This window comes from Balaenoptera physalus, assembly GCF_965194825.1.
Source record: "Balaenoptera physalus genome assembly, chromosome: 14".
NCBI classification, from domain to species: Eukaryota; Metazoa; Chordata; class Mammalia; order Artiodactyla; family Balaenopteridae; genus Balaenoptera; species Balaenoptera physalus.
The window spans coordinates 83,746,021-83,766,667 of NC_138893.1; the positions used below are offsets into that span (position 1 = coordinate 83,746,021).

General features: G+C 38.0%; 1 protein-coding gene and 1 pseudogene across 8 annotated transcripts in view; one reads left to right on the plus strand and one right to left on the minus strand.

Moving 5' to 3' along the window:
• LOC309642703 (protein FAM136A pseudogene) overlaps window positions 1-20,647 on the minus strand; it is a 294,376-nt pseudogene that overhangs the window by 264,437 nt on the left and 9,292 nt on the right. The window lies entirely within an intron of this gene.
• CFAP70 (cilia and flagella associated protein 70) overlaps window positions 1-20,647 on the plus strand; it is an 83,918-nt gene that overhangs the window by 55,062 nt on the left and 8,209 nt on the right. For all 7 annotated transcript variants that reach the window (XM_082424419.1, XM_082424418.1, XM_082424414.1 and 4 more), the window contains 6 exons: window positions 9,588-9,746; window positions 10,311-10,432; window positions 11,892-12,044; window positions 12,562-12,723; window positions 13,386-13,475; window positions 18,606-18,707. In XM_082424419.1, coding sequence (XP_082280545.1) covers window positions 9,588-9,746; window positions 10,311-10,432; window positions 11,892-12,044; window positions 12,562-12,723; window positions 13,386-13,475; window positions 18,606-18,707 — 788 coding nt within the window. The remainder of the gene's footprint in view (window positions 1-9,587; window positions 9,747-10,310; window positions 10,433-11,891; window positions 12,045-12,561; window positions 12,724-13,385; window positions 13,476-18,605; window positions 18,708-20,647) is intronic.

A 20,647-nucleotide genomic window follows, 5' to 3' on the forward strand; every position in this document is an offset into this window, starting at 1 on the left:
ATCCCCAAAACTTCCCTTGTGCCCATTTGTAATCTCTTTCTCTTGCTCCTATTTCCAGATAACCACCAGTCAACTTTCTATCACTATAGATGAGTTTGCATATTCTAGAATTTTAGAATTAAGCAGAATCACACAGTACATATATTCTTTTTTGTCTGACTTCTTCCACTAAGCCTAATTATTTTGAGTTTCAAACATGTTGTTGCCCATATCAGTAGTTCGTCATTTTTTATTTCTAAACAGTATCCTGATGTACAGAGATACCACGCTATGTTTATTTTGTCACCTGTTGATATATATTTGGGTTGTTTCTAGTTTGGGACTATTAAAATAAAGCTGCTATGGATATTTGTGTACAAGTCTTTGTATAGACATATACTTTCATTATCTTGGGTAAATACTTAGAAGTTGAATAGCTGGGACCCTGGGTTATCTAACAGTATGTTTTTTATTTTCTAAATATTTGGGGATTTTTCCAGAAGTCTTTGTTTTTTATTTCTAATTTAATTTCATTGTGATTAGAAAATGTGCTTTGCATGAATTGAATCCTTTTAAATTTATTTGGACTTGTTTTATGGTCTAGTGTTTGATCTGTCTTGATTCCATGTGCACTTGAAAAGAGTGTGTATTCTGCTGTCATTGAGTGGAGTGCTCTATAAGTAGGTTTAATTAGTTGATTGTGTTGTTCAGCTCTCCAAATGCTTTGTAGTTTTGTGCCTTTGAAGTTTTGTTTAAATAGTTCTTGCCTCAAGTCACATTTTCTTCAATTAACTTTATAATATTAGTTTTACATTTAGATCTCTTTTACATTTATTTTTATTATTTTATTTATTTATTTTTGGCCGCCTTGGGTCCTCGTTGCTGTGTGCGGGCTTCCTCTAGTAGCGGCGAGCGGGGGCTACTCTTCATTGCAGCATGCGGGCTTCTCATTGTGGTGGCTTCTCCTGTTGCAGAGCACGGGCTCTAGGTGTGTGGGCTTCAGTAGTTGTGGCACGCAGCCTCAGTAGTTGTGGCTCATGGGCTCTAGAGCGCAGGCTCAGTAGTTGTGGCACACAGGCTTAGGTGCTCCGTGGCATGTGGGATCTTCCCAGACCAGGGCTCAAACCCATGTTCCCTGCATTGGCAGGCGGGTTCTTAACCACTATGCCACCAGGGAAGTCCCTACTTAGATCTTTAATCTATCAGGATTCCATCTTTGACTGTGATGCAAGGTAGGCATCCAATTTTATTTTTCTCCACATATAGATCTAGTTTTCTCTAAACCATCTATTAAACCATCATCTTTTATCCTTCGATTTAAGGTATATATGTCTCTGAGCTCTCTGTTCTGTCTCATTTGTCTGATCTTAAAACAATATCACACTCTTTTTATTGCTGTGGTGTTATAGTATGCCTTCGTATCTGGCATATGAGGTTCTCCATTTACTTGCCTTTTTTATACCTGACTTACCTATTCATGAATGTTTATTCATCTGTATGAATTTTATAGTGAGTTTATCAAGTACATTAAAAATCCAGTTGGAAATTTTATTTGGACTGTATTGAATTTATAGTTAAATTTAGGGATAATTAACATCTACATATTATTGCACCATTCCATCCAAGTGTGTGGAGGATCTCTCCATTTACTCAGGTCATCTTCTGGGTTCTTTATTAAAGTTATAACATTTTTTTCCAGTGAGGCCCGGTTTAAGTAATTCATAGATATTTTATAGATTCCATTTCTATCATAATAGTATCTTATTTTAATTATGTTTTCTAGTTGGTTATTGCTAGTATTTTTTAGTGTATGCTGTTGAGTTTCTACATTTTAGATTTTAGTGTATACTATTGTTTTTTAGATTGAACTTGTATATGACAATCTTGTTTGACTCTTATTGATTCAGGTAGATTATTAATTCTATTATTTTTTTCCAGAATATGATTATCATATCATCTGCCAATAATGACAGTGTTACGTTTTCCTCCCAATCCTCATACTACTCATGTCTTTTTATTATCTACAATAATATGTTGTATATTAGTTGTGGTGTTCAGCATTTTCTTCTTTCCTGTCTTAAGGGGAATGAGTTTAAAGTTTGTCTTTTAAATATAAAATATGCTGTAAGCTTTTTCTGAAAAACCTTTACAGAATTAAGGAGGATCTCTTCTATTCTTAATTTCCAAAGAGTTTTTTTCAATAGGTGTTGATCTTTATCAAATTCTTTTTCTGCATCAGTTGAAAAAAATAAAATTATTTTCTCCTTTTATCCATTAATATAGTGAACAACATTGATAGATTTCTTTTATATTGAACAATCCTTGCAATAACTGGAAATCCTACTTGATCATAATGTATTAGTTTTTAATATACCTTTGGATTTGAATAGCTAATGCTTTATTTTGGATCTTTGCATCTATGTTCATAAATGAAATAGCCTGTAATTTTCTTTTGTCATCTATTTTTATAATCAAGATTATTAGGCACCTTTCCTTTGCTCTTCTATATCAACTTATATATGATACAATTGATTTTGACTTAAACATTTGGCAGAACTCAACCATAAAACAACTGGGACCTGGGGTTTTTGGCAAAGGAGGTATTGACTATCATTTCATTTTATTAATCTTTATGAATTTGCATTCTAAAGACACAGACCTACTAGAGAATGGACTTGAGGCTATGGGGAGGGGGAAGGGTAAGCTGTGACAAAGTGAGAGAGTGGCATGGACATATATACACTACCAAATGTAAAATAGATAGCTAGTGGGAAGCAACCGCATAGCACAGGGAGATCAGCTCGGTGCTTTGTGACCACCTAGAGGGGTGGGATAGGGAGGGTGGGAGGGAGGGAGATGCAAGAGGGAAGAGATATGGGAACATATGTATATGTATAACTAATTCACTTTGGTATAAAGCAGAAACTAACACACCATTGTAAAGCAGTTATACTCCAATAAAGATGTTAAAAAAAAAAGAATTTGCATTCTATATTTCTTATTGTGTTATTCATGGTATTTTATACTTTTTAGAGTTCATCAATTTCATCTAGGTTTAAAAATTATATTAGAATATGATTTTTCATATTAATCTTTTATTTTTAAATACACTTTATTTTTTAGAGCAGTTTTAGGTTCACAGCAAGATTAAAAGGAAAGTATAGATATTTCACATATACTTCTTGCCTCCACACATGCATAGTCTTTCTTCCCCATTATCACCATGCCTGGTGACATATGATACGCAGTATCTTAAAAGCTTATGTGCCATCTGTATATCTTCTTTGGTGAGATGTATGTTAAGGTCTTTGGCCACTTTTTAATCAAGTCGTTTATATTCTTATTGTTAGTTTTAAGAGTTCTTTGTATATTTTGATTAAGTCTTTTATCAGATGTGTCTTTTGCAAACATTTTCTCCCAGTCCTATGGCTTGTCTTCTCATTCTCTTCACATTGTCCTTTGCAGAGCATGAGTTTTTAATTTCAGTGAAGTCCAGCTTGTCAATTCCTTCTTTCATGGGTCGTGCCTTTGGTGTTCTATCTAAAAAGCCATACTCAATGTCATCTAGGTTTTCTCTTATGTTATCTTCTAGGAGTTTTATAGTTTTTGCATTTTACACTTAGTTCTGTGATCCATTTTGAGTTAATTTTTGTGTTGTTATGATGTTATCATTTTTTTGCATGTAGATGTCCAATTGTTCCACTGCTATTTGCTGAAAAGTCTATCTTTGCTCAATTGTATTACCTTTGTTTTTTTAACCACACTGTCTTGATTACTGCAGCTTTATAGTGAGTCTTGAAGTCAGGTAGGGTCAGTTCTCCAACTCTGTTCTCCTTAAATATTATGTTAGCTGTTCTTTGTCTTTTGCCTCTCCATATAAACTTTAGAATCAGTTTGTTGATATCCACAGAATAACTTTCTGGGACTTTGATTGGGATTGCATTGAATCCATAGATCAAATTGGGAAGAACTGACATCCTGATGATAGTGAATCTTCTTATCCATTAAGATGAACTATCTCTCCATTTATTTAGTTCTTTTTTGATTTAGTTCATCATAGATTGTAGTTTTCCTTATACAGAACTTGTACATATTTTGTCAGATTTATACCTAAGTTTTTCATTTTTTGGATGCCAATATAGATAGTGTTGTGCTTAAATTTCAAATTGCACTTATTTGTTGCTGGTATATAGATTAACTTTTATATATTAACCTTGTATCCTGAAATTTTGCTATAATTGCTTATTAGTTCCAGGAGTATTTTTGGTCACTTCTTTTGGACTTTCTACATAGACAATCATATCTTTTGCAAACAAAGACAGTTGTATTTCTTCCTTCTCCATTTGTATTCCTTCCTTCCCAATTTGTATTTCTTTTATTTCTTTTTCTTGTCTTGTTGCATTAGCTAGGACTTACAGTATGATGTATGATGTTGAAAAGCAGTGGTGAGAAGGGATATCCTTCCCTTGTTTCTGATCTTGTGGGAAAACTTCAAGTTTCTTACCAGTAAGTATGATGATAGCTATAGTTTTTTGTAGATATTCTTGATCAAGTCCAGGAAGTTTCCCTCAATTCCTAGTTTACTGAGTTTTTATCTTGAAGAGGCGTTAGATTTTGTCAAATGCTTTTTCTGCATTTATTGATATGATCATATGATTTTCTTCTTTAGCCTGTTGATATTCTGGATTACATTAGTCAATTTTTGAATGTTCAACCAGCCTTGCATACCTACATTAAATCCTATTTGGCCATGGTGTATAATTCTTTTATACACTGTTGAATTTGATTTGCTAATATTTTGTTGACAATTTTTGAGTCTATGTTCATGAGAGATAATAGTCTGTAGTTTTCTTGTCTTGTAAAGTCTTTGTCTGGTTTTGGTATTAGGAAAATGCTGGCCTCATAGAATGACTTAGGAAGTATTCCTTCTGCTTCTGTCCTCTTAAAGATATTGTATAGAAATGGTATAATTTCTTCTTTAAATGTTTGGGAGAATTCACCAGGGAACCCATCTGACCCTCGTATTTTCTGTATTGGAAGGTTATTAATTAGTGATTCAGTATATTTAATACATATAGTCCTATTCAGATTGTCTGTTTCTCCTTGTGTAAGTTTTGGAAGATTATGTTTTTTAGGAAGTTGGTCCATTTCATCTAGGTTATTAAATTTGTGGGCACATAAGTGTTCATAATATTCCTTTACTATCTTTTAAAAAAATTAATTAATTAATTAATTAATTAATTAATTAATTTGGCTGCATTGGGTCTTCATTGCTGCACGCGGGCTTTCTCTAGTTGCGGCGAGTGGGGGCTACTCTTCGTTGCGGTGCGCGGTCTTCTCATTGCAGTGGCTTCTCGTTGCAGAGCATGGGCGCTAGGTGCGTGGGCTTCAGTAGTGTGGCACGAGGGTTCAGTAGTTGTGGCTCGTGGGCTCTAGAGCGCAGGCTGAGTAGTTGTGGCACACAGGCTTAGTTGTTCTGCGGCATGTGGGATCTTCCTGGACCAGGGCTCGAACCCATGTCCCCTGCATTGGCAGGCGGATTCTTAACCACTGCGCCACCAGGGAAGCCCTTTACTATCTTTTTAATGTCCATGGGATCTGTAGTGATGTCTCTTCTTTCATTTCTGATATTAGTAATATGTCCTCTTTTTTTTTTTCTTTTTTTTTAGTTAGCCTGGCTAACGGCTTACTGATTTTATTGATCTTTTCAAAGAGCCAACTTTTGGTTTCATTAATCTTCTCTATTAATTTTCAATTTTAATTTTATTGATTTCTGCTTATATATTTATTATATCTTTTAACTTTGTATTTAATGAAAAATTCTCAACAAAATATTAGCAAACCGAATCCAACAACACGTAAAAAAAGATCATACACTATGACCAAGTGGGATTTATCCCAAGTTCACAAGGACGGTTCAACATATGCAAATAAATCAATGTGGTACACCACATCAACAAAAGAAAAGACAAAAACTGCATGATCATCTCAATAGATGCAGAAAAAGCATTTGACAAAATTCAACATCCATTCATGATAAAAACGCTTACCAAAGTGGGTATACAGGGAACATATCTCAACATAATAAAAGCTATTTATGACAAACCCACAGCTAATATAATACTCAACAGTGAAAAGCTAAAAGCCTTCCCACTAAAATCTGGAACAAGACAAGGATGCCCACTCTTACCCCTTCTATTCAACATGGTATTGGAAGTCCTAGCCACAGCAATCAGACAAGAAAAAGAAATAAAAGGTATCCAGATTGGAAGGGAAGAGGTATAATTGTCATTATATGCACATGACATGATACTATATGGAGAAAACCCTAAAGATTTCACACAAAAACTTCTAGAACTGATAAATAAATTCAGCAAGGTAGCAGGATACAAGATTGACATACAGAAATCTGTTGCATTTCTTTACACTAACAATGAAATATCAGAAAGGGAAAGTCAAAACAAAACAAAACAAAAAACAATCCTTTTAAAATCGTATCCAACAAACAAACAAAAAAATACATAGGAATAAACCTGACCAAGGAGGTGAGAGACTTATCCGCTGAGAACTATAAAAAACTGATAAAGGCAACTGAAGATGATTCAAAGAAGTGGAAAGATTGCTTATCTCCACTTTTTTTAGTTCTTTTACTGAGGTTATGTCTTGTTCTTTCATTGGTAACATATTCATCTGTCTCTTCATTTTGCCCAGTTCTCTGTTTATTTCTGTGTGGTAGGCAGGTAAGTTGGTTACATTTTCCAATTTTGAAGAAGTCGCCTTATGTAGATGTCCAGTGGGGCCCAGCAGGGCACTCATTTCTGGTCACCAGAGGTATATGCTCTAGAGGTATCCTGTATGTAGGCTGCATGCACTCTTCTTTTGTGGCAAGGTGAACTAATGTGGGCATGCTGGTAGGCGGGGCTGGGCCCTGGCCCAGTTGTCTGTGAGGCAGTGCCTCATGTGGTGGCTGAGGACCCACTGGAGGGCACAGTAGGCTTCCTGTGTGGTTGGCTGTGCAGCCCTGGGGGGACTCGGGGCTGGTGCTGGCCCACTGGTGAGCTAGGCTGTATCCCTGTGCAGCTGTTTGTGAGCTCCAGGAGGGCTCATGGCTTGTGCCAACCCACTGGTGGGTGGGGTTGGTCCCCGGTGGTAATAAGCTAGAGGGAGGATTCTAAAATGGCACTTGCCAGTACCAGTGTTATCATGGTAGAATGATCCCCAAATGGCTGTCAACAGTGTCTCCATCCCCAGAGTACCAGTTGCCTCCTGCCATCCAGTAGGCTCTCCAAGATCAGCAAGTGGGTCTGACCCAGGCTTCTTTCAAACTACTGCCTCTGCACTGGGGCTGGGAGCATGAGAGATTTTGTGCACTCCCTTTAAAATTGGAGTCTCTATTTCCTATAGTCCTTCAGCTCTCCTGATCCTAAGCCCCAGTGGTTTTCAGAGCCAGATGTTCTGGGGGCTTGTTTTCCTGGTTCAGGTCCCTAGTTTGAGGAGCCTGATATAGGACTATGGCCCCTCACTCCTTGGGGAGGACCTCTATGATTGTGATATTCCTCTCATATGTCAGTCACCAACCTGAGGGTGTGGGTCCTGACTATACCATGTCCCCGTCCCTCCTACCATCTCACTGTGGTTCCTTTTTTAAGCCTTTGGTGTGGAAAATATTTTCTTCTAGTCTCCGTGTCATTTTCATAGATAGTTGTTCTGTAAGTGGTTGTAATTTTGGTGTGTCCATGGGAGGCAGTGAGTTCAGGGTCTTCCTTACTCTGCCATTTTGGCCACCTCTCCAGTTTCTTTTTTTTCATTAAGATCATCACTTCTCAATGATCAGTGTGCATATTTAACCATTCTCTTTTCTTGAAATACATGTTGGATTGCCTCCATCTCCAATAGTTTGGGTTTCCTTTGGTTGCTTCACTTTCTTGTCACACCCATTAGATGTAATCATTTCCCAGTAATACTGTCTTACTTTCTAAGAGCTCACCTACCCTCACAGTTTCTATTTTCACTTCTGATAACTGTCAGATTTCTATCTTTAACCTTGACATCCCTCCAGAATCCAGCAGTTGGATTTTTCCACTAGTTAACCCATCTCCTCATATCTCAAACTGACTCTACATCATTATATTAGGTACCCAAGCTCATGATCTCAGAGTCATCCCTGCTTCTTCTTGCTTGCTTGAGCTTCCCCTGATCCCAATATCAAGTTGATTTCCCAGACCAGTTGGTTTTCTTTCAAAATGCTCCCTACATCTTCCTTTTATATTTCCACTACTCTCCATTACCAATATCCAGAATGTTGTAACAGCCTTATTACAGACTTGTCTCCATCAACATTTTTTTCTCCTTGCTGCATAGTACTGCTAGAGTAATCTTAATAAAATCCCACTTTCATCCTCTCATTTTTCTGCTCAAAACTCTTCATTGTAAACCTCTTCTTTTTCTTACAGAAGAAAACTCCTAGCATTCAAATATCAATACAGTCTAGCCCCCAACCTACCTTCCTTAATTTTTACTATGCAATCCTCAGTACCCATAAAAATAATTAGCTTGCTACTTCCATGCTTTAGCCCCTACCTCTCTACCTATCCAACTTCTACCTATTTTTCAAAGCCATATCTTTTTCTCTAGCTGAGAGTGACCTCTTCTGATTCAGAACCAGCTGGCACTGATCATTTCCTAACCGGCCTTGCTTTTTATTTTTATTCCTAAAACACTTGTTTATGTGAGAGGCAGCTTGGAATGTTTAAGAGCTTCAGCAAATTATTTAACTTTTCTGTGGTTCACTTTGTTTATTGGAGCATAATAAGTATATCTCATAGTGTTGTGAAAAATAAATAAGATTGTACATGACAATCCTTAATACCTGGCATATAGTCATGTTCATATATAACTACTTATGATGATGATGATGGTGATTTTTTATTTTTTTATTTTTTTTTATTTTTGGCTGTGTTGGGTCTTCGTTTCCGTGCGAGGGCTTTCTCCAGTTCCGGCTAGCGGGGGCCACCCTTCATCGCGGTGCGCGGGCCTCTCACTGTCGCGGCCTCTCCCATTGCGGAGCACAGGCTCCAGGCGCGCAGGCTCAGCAGTTGTGGCTCACGGGCCCAGCCGCTCTGCAGCATGTGGGATATTCCCAGACCAGGGCTCGAACCCGTGTCCCCTGCATTGGCAGGCAGATTCTTAACCACTGCGCCACCAGGGAAGCCCAATGATGGTGATTTTTGAACAGTGAAATAGAATAGAATTCCTGTCCTTAAAGGGTTTTAATATTATCTAAAAATATGTTAATCTTCTCCTCTGGATTCTTGAGATTCTAGGCTTAGCATATAGCTTTTGTAATTTGTTTGACACTATCATGACTTGGGCTGGCAGAAGGGTTCGAGTAGGGGGTCATAGTGGCAGGAGCTGTGCTGTCTGTTTAGCTTGCACTCTTTAATTTATTCAGAAATATAAAAAATCTGCAAAACAAGTCTTTCCATGCAATATTTAGGGGTTATGTTTCCTATGCTTTGGAAATTAATTGTGTTTATCTCCTGTAATAACCTTTTAATATACAATGTAGGAAGGTAGTTTTTTTTCTCATTAAAATTTAATCTTTTTAGGACTAGGAGCTCCATTATCCATTCTAGATGAATTTCTTGATGAATCCTCTAACCTGCAGTCTGAGTCACATGAACCCATTTTGTCTGTACAGTCTCAGGATCCAACTACCAGCCAAAAACCATCCAACACATTTGTCAAGAAGACACCATCAAAAAAAGGTAATTAGAATAAGGATTTCCACTTGGAAGAAGGGCATAAACAAACTAGACAATGTTGAAAACTATTTTGATGACCAAAATGGCAATCTTAACTTGTTTGAATTTGATTAGTTTATCTGTAATATTGTCTAAATTCCTTCATGTGAGGCTAGACTCTGAAATCCAATCTCAGTAATGCAACTCTTTCTATAGTGAGGATTTACATTTAGCTCAGAGAAGTAGCCAACTATAGACCTGTGATTTTCTGGCAATGAATTTTCATTTTTACAGTATCTAAAGATTCAGAGTATCTACAAATCTCTTTCACATTCAGGAAGATCTGAATACTTTTTTTTAAAAAAAAGCTTTTATTTCATTCAACTTGCATTTGGAACCACCAGTAGAATAACCTCGAGAACCTTTGAGATCTCCTCTTTGGGGGCCATTGCTATAGAATAATCTATTGCTTTCAAGATTATAACTTCTCTCATATATTAGAGTAGAATACTCTCCCTGCTACGTGTCTGAGCTTCTGAATTTTCCCTTTATATCTAATTGTCTATTATTTTAATATCATATTTTCAGGAGCATCAAAATGTCAAGAGTCATCAACTTCTCTGCATCCCACCCTTTATAGTGTTTCACAAACTCCTACCACCATCTTCATGGAGACCATACACTTCTTGATGAAGGTCAATGCTGTGCAGGTCAGAATATTTGAAAAAGGGCAAGTAGAGGGAAAGATTTTAATGAACTACTTATTCTATCATAGTGATGTCTTCGCAAGCTTAAATGTGTATGATGCAGAAATCAAACATGCTTTGACAGCACACTATAGACATGGAATAAACATTCAAACATGAACTACTCTCTGCAGAGAGCATCAGGAGACCTCACTGCAAGTCTGCTCCCTATAGAATACCAGCAAAGCAAAATCAGACTCTGAGTCATATGTAGCCTGATGTTACTTTATTATGGGAACTCATGTTATGTGAGTGTTGTGGGTTCACAGGAGCCTAAGCACACCCTTCTTCCCTTCCAGGTTCTGAACCAATTGGAAACAGATACACAGTGCTATATGGGGGGATAAAAATACTAATTTTTTATTGGTATAACTGGGCTGGATATGTGACTGGTCCCAGATTTGATTTACCCATGCAGTCACAGGTGGAACAGATGGAGAATTGAAGTCTCCTCCCGGAGAAGAAGAGCATCCTGTAAGGTCTACCTACCACATAGGAAATGAGAAACATATCCATGAAGCGAGCAGTAAGAGAGCAAGATCCAGGAGGCAAGAGATTTGGCCCTCAACCTATAGAGTGCATGCCCCACTTGAGGGTGGGCAACTCAAGATAGGGCAAGAATTATGAACTAGGTGGGAGTGGGCCACATTAAACAGGAGGCTTTAATATACTAACCTTTCACAATAGAGAAACAGGCTCTCTGTCTCCCTAATTAAATAAATTACTTTTCCCCCATGTCCAAGAGTCAGAACGCAGGTTGAGGGAACAGCTGCAGAGCCCCCCCCCCAGTATTTTCCTAAGAAGGTATCATTATTAGTGGAAGTTTCTATATTATAGGCTGAGATGAGAACAGAGGGAGAAGAAGGGTTTCCCCTCTTCTTAGCAAGTACCTATGACTTTGTCAAATTTGCAGGCCTTATATCATATTAAAAACAAAGTATAGCCCAAAGTATTAAACTGGTGAACATAACAAATGCTTGAGAGTGTGTCAGAAACAAACATTTATGTTTCTAAGATCCTGAGTCTAGAATTTTAGAAAGGGAGGTTTTGCCTCACTCTAAGTTTCCTTATAAATACAAATGCCTGAAAATGTTACCTCGTATGAAAATGGGGTGGTTGATGAAATGCCTTTGTCTGCTACACAATAGGCTAAAACTCATCTAGTATGACCAGCAAGACCAGAATTATACAGTACTGTAGATAATTCACTTGGAAATGTTACTACATGAATAGCTGGTAATGGAACCATGATATGCTGAATGTTTATAATTCACCTCTAACCTTTTGAAATTGATAATCATTTCATTCTATAATATTGTCCTTATTATTTATTATCAGAGACATAACCTTCAACCGTGAGAGCTATGGAATTGACACCATGCAGTCATTTACATGTTTCTTATAATCTGATTTTTCCTTGCAGTATGTACACAGAGTGCTTGCACATGAGCTACTATGCCCTCATGGAGGCCCCAGCTGTGAGTATTACTTGGTGCTGGCCCAGACACACCTACTCAAGAAGGATTTTGCTAAAGCAGAGGAATACCTTCAACAAGCAGCCCAGATGGACTACCTGGTAATAACTTTTGCTAGAGCGTCTTAAGTTTAGTTTGGAGAAGGGACAAGTAGGCCTTCTTAAAGGTGGTGATGCCATATCACAGGTAGATTTCTGGTTATCAAAGCTGGGGGTTATCGGCTGTCGGTAAATTCATTTATCTAATTTCCTTCCATTTGTTTTTCTTAATCAGTCATGACTTTTACAAAGGACAGAGAAAGGATAAGGACAGCTCTTTAGCAGACACCTTATCTATTTCAAGTTTCCTGAACTTCTACTTTCTCATTGTGAACATCATCATGGTTATGCATGAATATTTTTCTTAATATTTTCCCCAAAGACAAAATGGCTTTGAAGAATGCAAGAAAAAAATGAGAGGGCAGTCCTAGAACAGTATCTCCCAGTGCAACTGAATGGCCCTCTTTCTAATTTGCAAAAGAACATGGACTTCATGTAAATTTAAATGTTAAACAAAGATCATTAATGTACTTTTAAATACCACCTCATTCCATGTACTACTTGTTCTTCACTTTCTTAGAACCCTAATGTCTGGGGCCTGAAGGGCCATCTCTATTTTCTGAGTGGAAATCATGCTGAGGCCAAGGCGTGCTACGAGCGAACCATTAGTTTTGTAGTGGATGCTTCTGAGATGCACTTCATCTTCCTGCGACTGGGGCAGATATATCTGGAAGAGAAAGAGGTGAGGAATAGAGATGGGGAGTAACTATGTAAATCAGGTCATTGTCTGGGACCTGATTACAGTTCAAGCATTAACATCCATCTTTGTGGAGTAAGAATAGTAATATGATAATGACACTTTTACATCCAAAGGTAAAGTGACTTGCCCAACATCAGATAACCAGTAATTAATAGAAGCAGGATTCAAACCCAGGCAGTCTAGTACTAGAGTCTGTGGTTTTAACCATTATGATACTAAAAAAGTTGTTAAGAACTCAGTAAGTGTTATTTTAGCTATTATTTTAGCTTTCTTTTATTAAAAGTAGTAGAAGCATTCTTAGCTTGACCTAACTAACAGAAAGGTACCACTCTGGTCGGGGATGTTGATAATGGGAGAGGCTATGCATGTGTGGGGACAGTGGGTAAATGGAAAATCTCTGTTCTTTCCTCTCAATTTTGCTGTGAACATAAAACTTCTCTTAAAAAGTTGTCTTAAAATATATATATATTTTAAAAATATATATATAAAATATATATATATATATAAACATATATATACATAATCCAAGGACTCATCTAACTTAGATCAGTGTGGAGTACAATTACAGAAGCCCCATGGTTATCCTAGCAATGCAGTGTTTGAAGCTTCCAGATCAATAGCTTAGTGGTGCTTTCTTTCTACAGTACGAAAAGGCAAAGAAAACCTACCTGCAAGTCTGTAAGAGATCGCCTTCATGCCTTACCTGGCTAGGACTGGGAATCGCCTGTTATCAGGTAAGAGGATCAGGTCTTGAGACTAGCCTGTGCATACAGCTGACCTTGACTCCTTGGCCTTCCAGGCATCCTGGGAGTTTGGATGATGGTAGGAAGGCTATCAGGGCAGTCTTCTCTAATGAAAAGTTGCTCTTCAAAGCTGTTCAGTAAACTGAAGGTCAATCTGAACTACAAAAATAAAACGTTCTTTAAAAATCCCACAAAAACTGAAGCATGAAGCTATATAATAAAAAATTTCATGTTATTTGGTACATGAGCTTGTAATTTTATGATGTTATCTGGAAGAGAAAAGTGATATGGGATATAAAGAATCTACTCAATTAAATTAAAGAAACTAATTGATACTTATTAAGCTCTGTGTCCCTTCTGTATTCAGGAGGAGTTGCTACAGCTTCTGGTAGATCTTTTGTTCCACTGCCCCTAAAAACTCTTGTCACCCTTCCCTCCTTTCCTCTAATCTTTGAAAGAGGCATGCATTCTTCTGTTCTTGTCTAACTTCTTCATGTGTATTCTTGATTCTATCCCTCTCCTTTTCTCCTAATCCCTCACTTTCTTAATATTTTCTTTCTCTTTGATTTACATTTTTAAGCTTTCCTTCCCCAGCAGCTCTTTCCCTGTACTTTCCCCCTTCTTATTAAACAATAACAGTAACAACATCCCTGGTTGTTACCCTTAACCAAAAGAATTGTTTACATTCCTTGTCTCCTATTCCTCATTGCTGTTTTTTTAACCATAAAGGTAAAATATAGTTATAGAAATTTGGATGATACAAAATATGAAGAAAACATAAAAGTATCCATAATCCCCACCACTCAGTGATAACCACTATTAACATTTGAATGCATTTCCCTCCAGTCTTTTTTCGTACGTATATGCAAGTAATTTTTTTTTAAAGTTCTTTTATTTATTTATTTATTATTTTTGGCTGCATTGGGTCTTCATTGCTGCATGTGGGCTTTCTCTAGTTATGGCTAGCGGGGGCTACTCTTCGTTGCAGTGTGCGGGCTTCTCATTGCAGTGGCTTCTCTTATTGCGGAGCACGGGCTCTAGGCGCGTGGGCTTCAGTAGTTGTGGCTCGTGGGCTCTAGAGCACAGGCTCAGTAGGTGTGGTGCATGGGCTTAGTTGCTCCGCGGCATGTGGGATCTTCCCAGACCAGGGCTTGAACCCACGTCCCCTGCATTGGCAGGCAGATTCTCAACTACTGCGTCACCAGGGAAGCCCTGAAAGTAATTTTAATGTATAAAATTGTAAATAATATATTTACTGCTTTGTAATCTTTTTTTCTACTTAACAGCATAGCATTGGTACCTTCTCACATAATCAAATAGTCTAAAACATAAATTTTTTTTTTTAAAGAAGGATATTTATTTTACTTTTTTTTAAAAGGAATTCCTTTATTTTTATTATTTATTTATTTATTTATTTATTTTTGGCTGTGTTGGGTCTTTCGTTTCTGTGCGAGGGCTTTCTCTAGTTGCGGCGAGCGGGGGCCACTCTTCATCGCGGTGCGCGGGCCTCTCACTGTCGCGGCCTCTCTTGTTGCAGAGCACAGGCTCCAGACGCGCAGGCTCAGTAGTTGTGGCTCACGGGCCTAGTTGCTCCGCGGCATGTGGGATCTTCCCAGACCAGAGCTCGAACCCGTGTCCCCTGCATTGGCAGGCAGATTCTCAACCACTGCGCCACCAGGGAAGCCCCTAAAACATAAATTTTGATAACTGCATGGTATTCCCTGGTTTGGATGCATAAGTAAGGTTATCATGTAATTTATCATACAAACCAGGACACTTCTGAGAATGAAAAGGGTGATATTAATAATTACACTGGGACACAGGGAGTGTCCCAGGCCAACCAGGACATGTGATCACTTACATAGAAGCCATATGCCCCCACTACACCTTCCCAGAAAGGATGTAAAACATCTGTAGCTGTTAGAAACCTAACAGCACTTCAAAAGAACAAGAAACCAACTGTACAAACTAGTCAGCATAAATCATGCTTCTATTTGTTTTAAGTAGCATAAAAAATACTTTCATTGATATAGAAACTCAAAAAAACTTGGGTTAAGTCCTACTGCTAAGGTATCCAAGTACTCTCTGCCCCTCAGTCAATGTTTTAGTCATGCTATACCTATGTGTGGATATACCATATCTATTTGACCAACCACTTATTATTGGACATGTCATTAGTTTCTACATCTATATATTATAAATAAAGCAGAAATAAACATTCTTAAGACATAACTCTCTGTGCTTAATTTTGTTATTTCCTTAGGATACATTCATAAAGAATGTAGAAAAAATTTTAAGTATAGTGTCAACTCACTTTCTAGAAAGGCTGTAAACTGATTTATATTCTGCCAGGTGTGAGAGTCCATTTTACTGTTAAGTCATGAACAATGGGCATTATCATTTTCCAATTTGATATATATCTTAATTTACATTTTCATCACTAATGAAGTTGAAATCATGTGAATTATCTGTTCATTTCTCAGGTACCATTTACCCTTCAATTCCTTGCAATTAGGTGTATACCCCTTAACACTTTGCTGAAACTTCTCTGATGGCGGACCCCTATAACATCCTAATTGCCAAATGCAGTAGACCCTCTGATGAAGTCTCTGTGGCACTTAACCCTGCTGACTGCCTCCTTCTTGAAACCCTCTCTTCCCTTGACTTCCACAATATTGCATTCACATCTTTCCAGTTCCGCGCCTTCCTCTCTGGTGTCCTTCTCAGCCTTTTTTGCTGGCTCCTAGTCTTTTACCCATCATAATTGTTGGGTCCTCCTGGGTTCTATAGCCAGCTCTTCTCCTGTCACCTTACTTCTTCTCCCTAAGAAATATCATCTACCCCAGTGGTCTTAACTACCAATTTTGCCCCAATGAATCCTAAAGCTTCAGTTCATAACACTTTTCATGTTCTGACCCTTACGTCAAACAATGTAATAGACAGCTCCATTTGATGGTTCCCCAGAGACCTCAAAATGTACATATCCAAAATATAACCTAACTTATCTCAGAAGGATTCTCACATTCCTTAAGCCTGTACCTTCTCCCTGTCTTAGTAAATGGGACTATAATGAATCCAGTCAACCAAGCCAGAAACTTAAAAACTATCCTAGGGCTTCCCTGGTGGCGCAGTGGTTAAGAATCTGCCTGCCAATGCAGGAGACACGGGTTCGAGCCCTGGTCTGGGAATATCCCACATGCCGCGGAGCAACTAAGCCCGTGAGCCACAACTACTGAGCCTGCGCGTCTGGAGCCTGTGCTCCACAATGGGAGAGGCCGCGACAGTGAGAGGCCCGCACACCGCGATGAAGAGTGGCCCCCACTCTCCACAGCTGGAGAAAGCCCTCGCACAGAAACGAAGACCCAACACAGCCAAAAATAAATAAATTTATTTAAAAAAAAAAAAGTCTTAGCCAGTATCTTCTTTAATTTAAAAAAAAAACAAAACAAACTATCCTAGTCTACTTCTATTACTTTTAATTAGGCATCAAATATCCTATTGATTTTGTCTCCTAAATGTCTGTTGAGTCTACTGTCTCCTCTCCATCCCTATTTTTACTGCTCTAATTCAAGCCTCATCCCTTCTTTACCTGCTAGGGTGTTCTCCTGTCCTCCCTCAATTCATCTCCTGCATTGTTATCAGAGTGGTCTTTAAAATATGCAAATACCAGGTTACTTCCCTATTTAAACTCCTCAATGACTACCCCTTATTTCAGAATAATATTCAGATTTTTTTTGAATGATCTGGTCTCTTCCTAACTCCTTGGTCTTATCACTTCCTTTGTTTTCTCTCTTTTCTCTCTTACCTCTCTCGCTTTCTCTCTGTCTCTCCCTTCCCTCCCTTCTCCAGCCACACAAGCATATTAAGAGTTTCCTGAGCATGCCATGCTCTCTGAAGCCTCTGTGCCTCTGTATATGAAGTTCCTCTTACCTGGAATGCCTTGAAGTATAGCTAACAGACTCCTATTTATCCTTCAGGATTGACTTCAGCAGTGTTTCTTCTCTGAAGCCATCCCTTAATCTCAGGGTAGAATTATTCCTCTTTTCCTTTGTCCCTCCACTAGATTATTTATATATATATATATATATGCTTTTATTATAGAAATGCTTATTTTCTATCAGAACTCTTTATGTGTTTGAGTTTTCATTTTGTCTTCATTTTTTACGTATCTGTCAGTGAATTCTTTGGGCAAAAGTTGTATTTTTTCTTTTTATTCCAAGTATCTAGCATACTGCCTGACACAGAGTAAAATAAATCCTTAGCAGATATAGGTTGATTAAATAGTGAATCAATATCTCTGAGACATTTAAGGTGTGGACCAAGGTATGGGCATTGCCGAAAGGCCATTCTTCATATTGTCTTGGGCCTAGAAACCAGTTATTTTATTTTCTAAAACAGGAAAAATGAAGAACGATTTTACTGGGGAGAGAGAGGTATCTTATCCTTTCCTTAGGTGGCCTTTTGGAAGATTTTACAAAACAAACTCACAGTATTAGGGAGCAGCAATGATATCCATGTGCCCAGAGCTCAGGGAACACCCTAGAATCTCTGAATGTTGTATTGATTGCTCAAGATTGTGCTGTCAATAACTCATATTAGGGGAAAGAGAAGCTTTCTGAACAATAGTATTTTGATGGGCTAATAGGACTTTAACTTAAGAAAGGGATGTACAATGTAAAACTACAAATGTATCTGACAGCCCACTGTGTATGGGGAAATCACTGAATGAGGCACACATGATAGTGAATACTTCTGGTTTTCCAACCCTGGCACCTGAAGCTCCATGGTTCATGGATGCCCTGATGGGCCTGCTATAGAGAGAAGGGAGAAGAGAGGGGTGTAACTCGAGAGCCCAGCAGGCAGGGCTCCAGATTCCTGTACCTGACTTTTTAATCAGAGCAGTTCTACTTTTTCTCATGCATATATTGGAACACCACCACATATGATTTTGTTTGAAGAAAGAGTTCTGTTGCTAAAAAATTTTTAAGTTGAAAATTATTAGTATGGGTCACATATACCAATGTTATTTGGACATAGCATTTTCAGCTAAACAGATTCCAGCTGGCTTAAGTGAAAACTACTTTGACTTAACAAATCACATTATCTTCTTTTCCTGTCAAGCTGGATGAGCTCACAGAGGCTGAGGATGCTCTCTCTGAAGCCAATGCACTGAACAACTACAATGCTGAAGTATGGGCATATCTGGCTCTGGTCTGCCTGAAAGTGAGTGATTATTATCCTTACACAATGCCCTTGTAGAGCAGAGAGGTGAGGGACCAAGTAAAGAAAGAGATAGCGGGAAGGCCATCAATGCATGATAGTTGAGGTTTGATGAGCTTCAGATGTGGTCATTATACTGGTGATGAAGGAGAGTTCATGTCTGGGAAGCCTCTGCTTAGGATGTGCTTGAAAATCATATACTTAGGTGTGTTTGTCTGGAAAGGACATTCTAAAAATGGGAATGAGGCACTTGGGTTTGGTGGTCTCAGGTGAGTGGTAATGGGGTGGATTGGAGTTGACTGTCATTGGGGTTTTCAGATGGGGTGGGCTCCCTGAGCTGCTCAGCAGGCCCCAGCCCAGGCCACACAAACTAAGCCCAGCCCAGTGTGTGCCCTGACTGAAGATAAAGGAGCATATATGGATCAGATCTTGGTCTGGGGTTGCAGTTAGGAGATGTGCAAGGGCTGTGCAGTGGGATGGCAGATTAGACTTGGGGAAGGTGAGAGATTCTCCTTCTGCCCTCCTCAGCACCACTCTGCCTGCCTTCACTCTCATGTTTAGGACCTCAAGTCTGGGATTGTATAGTCATTCTATTTATGCTCTGGATCTACAAAAATGTCATATATGGTCTAGAAAAGCTATATAAGAATCTAATGATAAAAAGAAAGGCAAAGTAGACTATAAGGGTGTAGCCATAAATGAATTACCAACAATAGGAACAAAAGAAATCTCTGATAGACTGAAGTTATTTTCCCAAAAGAGCCCATCATTTAAAAAATGCACTGGATGCTATGAAGCATCTTCTTTGTAGTTGTCTCTAACATTTTTCTTTGAGACCAGAATTCAGACAGATGGTTTAGCTATTCAGACACATAGTTTAGATATTTACCTGATACTAATCAGGAAAGACATGGTATTTATATTTAAAATGTATTTAGTTATATTTAATGACCTGAGTTCCTTTTTCATTAAAGTTGTTTTCATTTTAAAAAAATTAAAAATGGGAGTGATATTGTATCAGAATGTAACAAGGTCAAAGACCAGCAAAGGAGATACTCTGCTAGTGTTTCTGAATCATTCCATCCTGTTGAACTGCTGGCTGAGGGTGCTTATCCTTGAAATAAATGGGAAATTGTGTGTGGGGGGGTAACTGTGGGAATTGTGATAGCTGCTTTACCTATAGAATATAACCCTCCCATAATTAAAATAACTTGCTTCAATAACTTGCATATTAGCCTAAGATTCAAATTGGGAATAAAGAGAGTGGCCCTCAGTTTTCCATTGGCCAATACAACACAGAACTGACAGGGAATATTGTGATTATAAGAGAAACTAACAGAATAAAAATTACTGGACTTTCTCTTTGGAGTAAATATCAATATGAGAAATACCTGAGTTCTTACCCCAGCTGTGCCACAACCAGCTGTGGGATACTGGGGAAGTTACTTAAACTTGCTGGGCCTCAGTTTCTTCATCTTTAAACTAAAAGGGTCAAAATGGAAGATTTTAATACACTTCTCTCAGAAACTGCTAGATCAAATAGGGAGAAAATTAAGAATGTGTAAGATTTGAATAAAACAACAAGGTTGAGCTCAAACACTAATTATATAGCCCTGTACTTAATCATAGAATACATATTCTTTTGAAGCACAAGTGAATTATTCATAAAGGTTGACCATACGCTAGACCACAAAGAGAGCTTCAGTGAATACCTATAGATCACACTTCAGTAAAATTATAAATCAACAACTAAAAGATAGGCCAAAAGACTCACATACATTTGTAAACTTAAAAAGATGTTTCTAATTAATTCATAGATCAAAGAGAAAATCATATACAATTTCTTTTGGTAGGCAGAGTTCTAAAGATGAACCCCCCAAGATTATTTCCTCAAACACTAATATACCACAAAACAAGCCCCAACAAATTTAAGAGGATAGAAA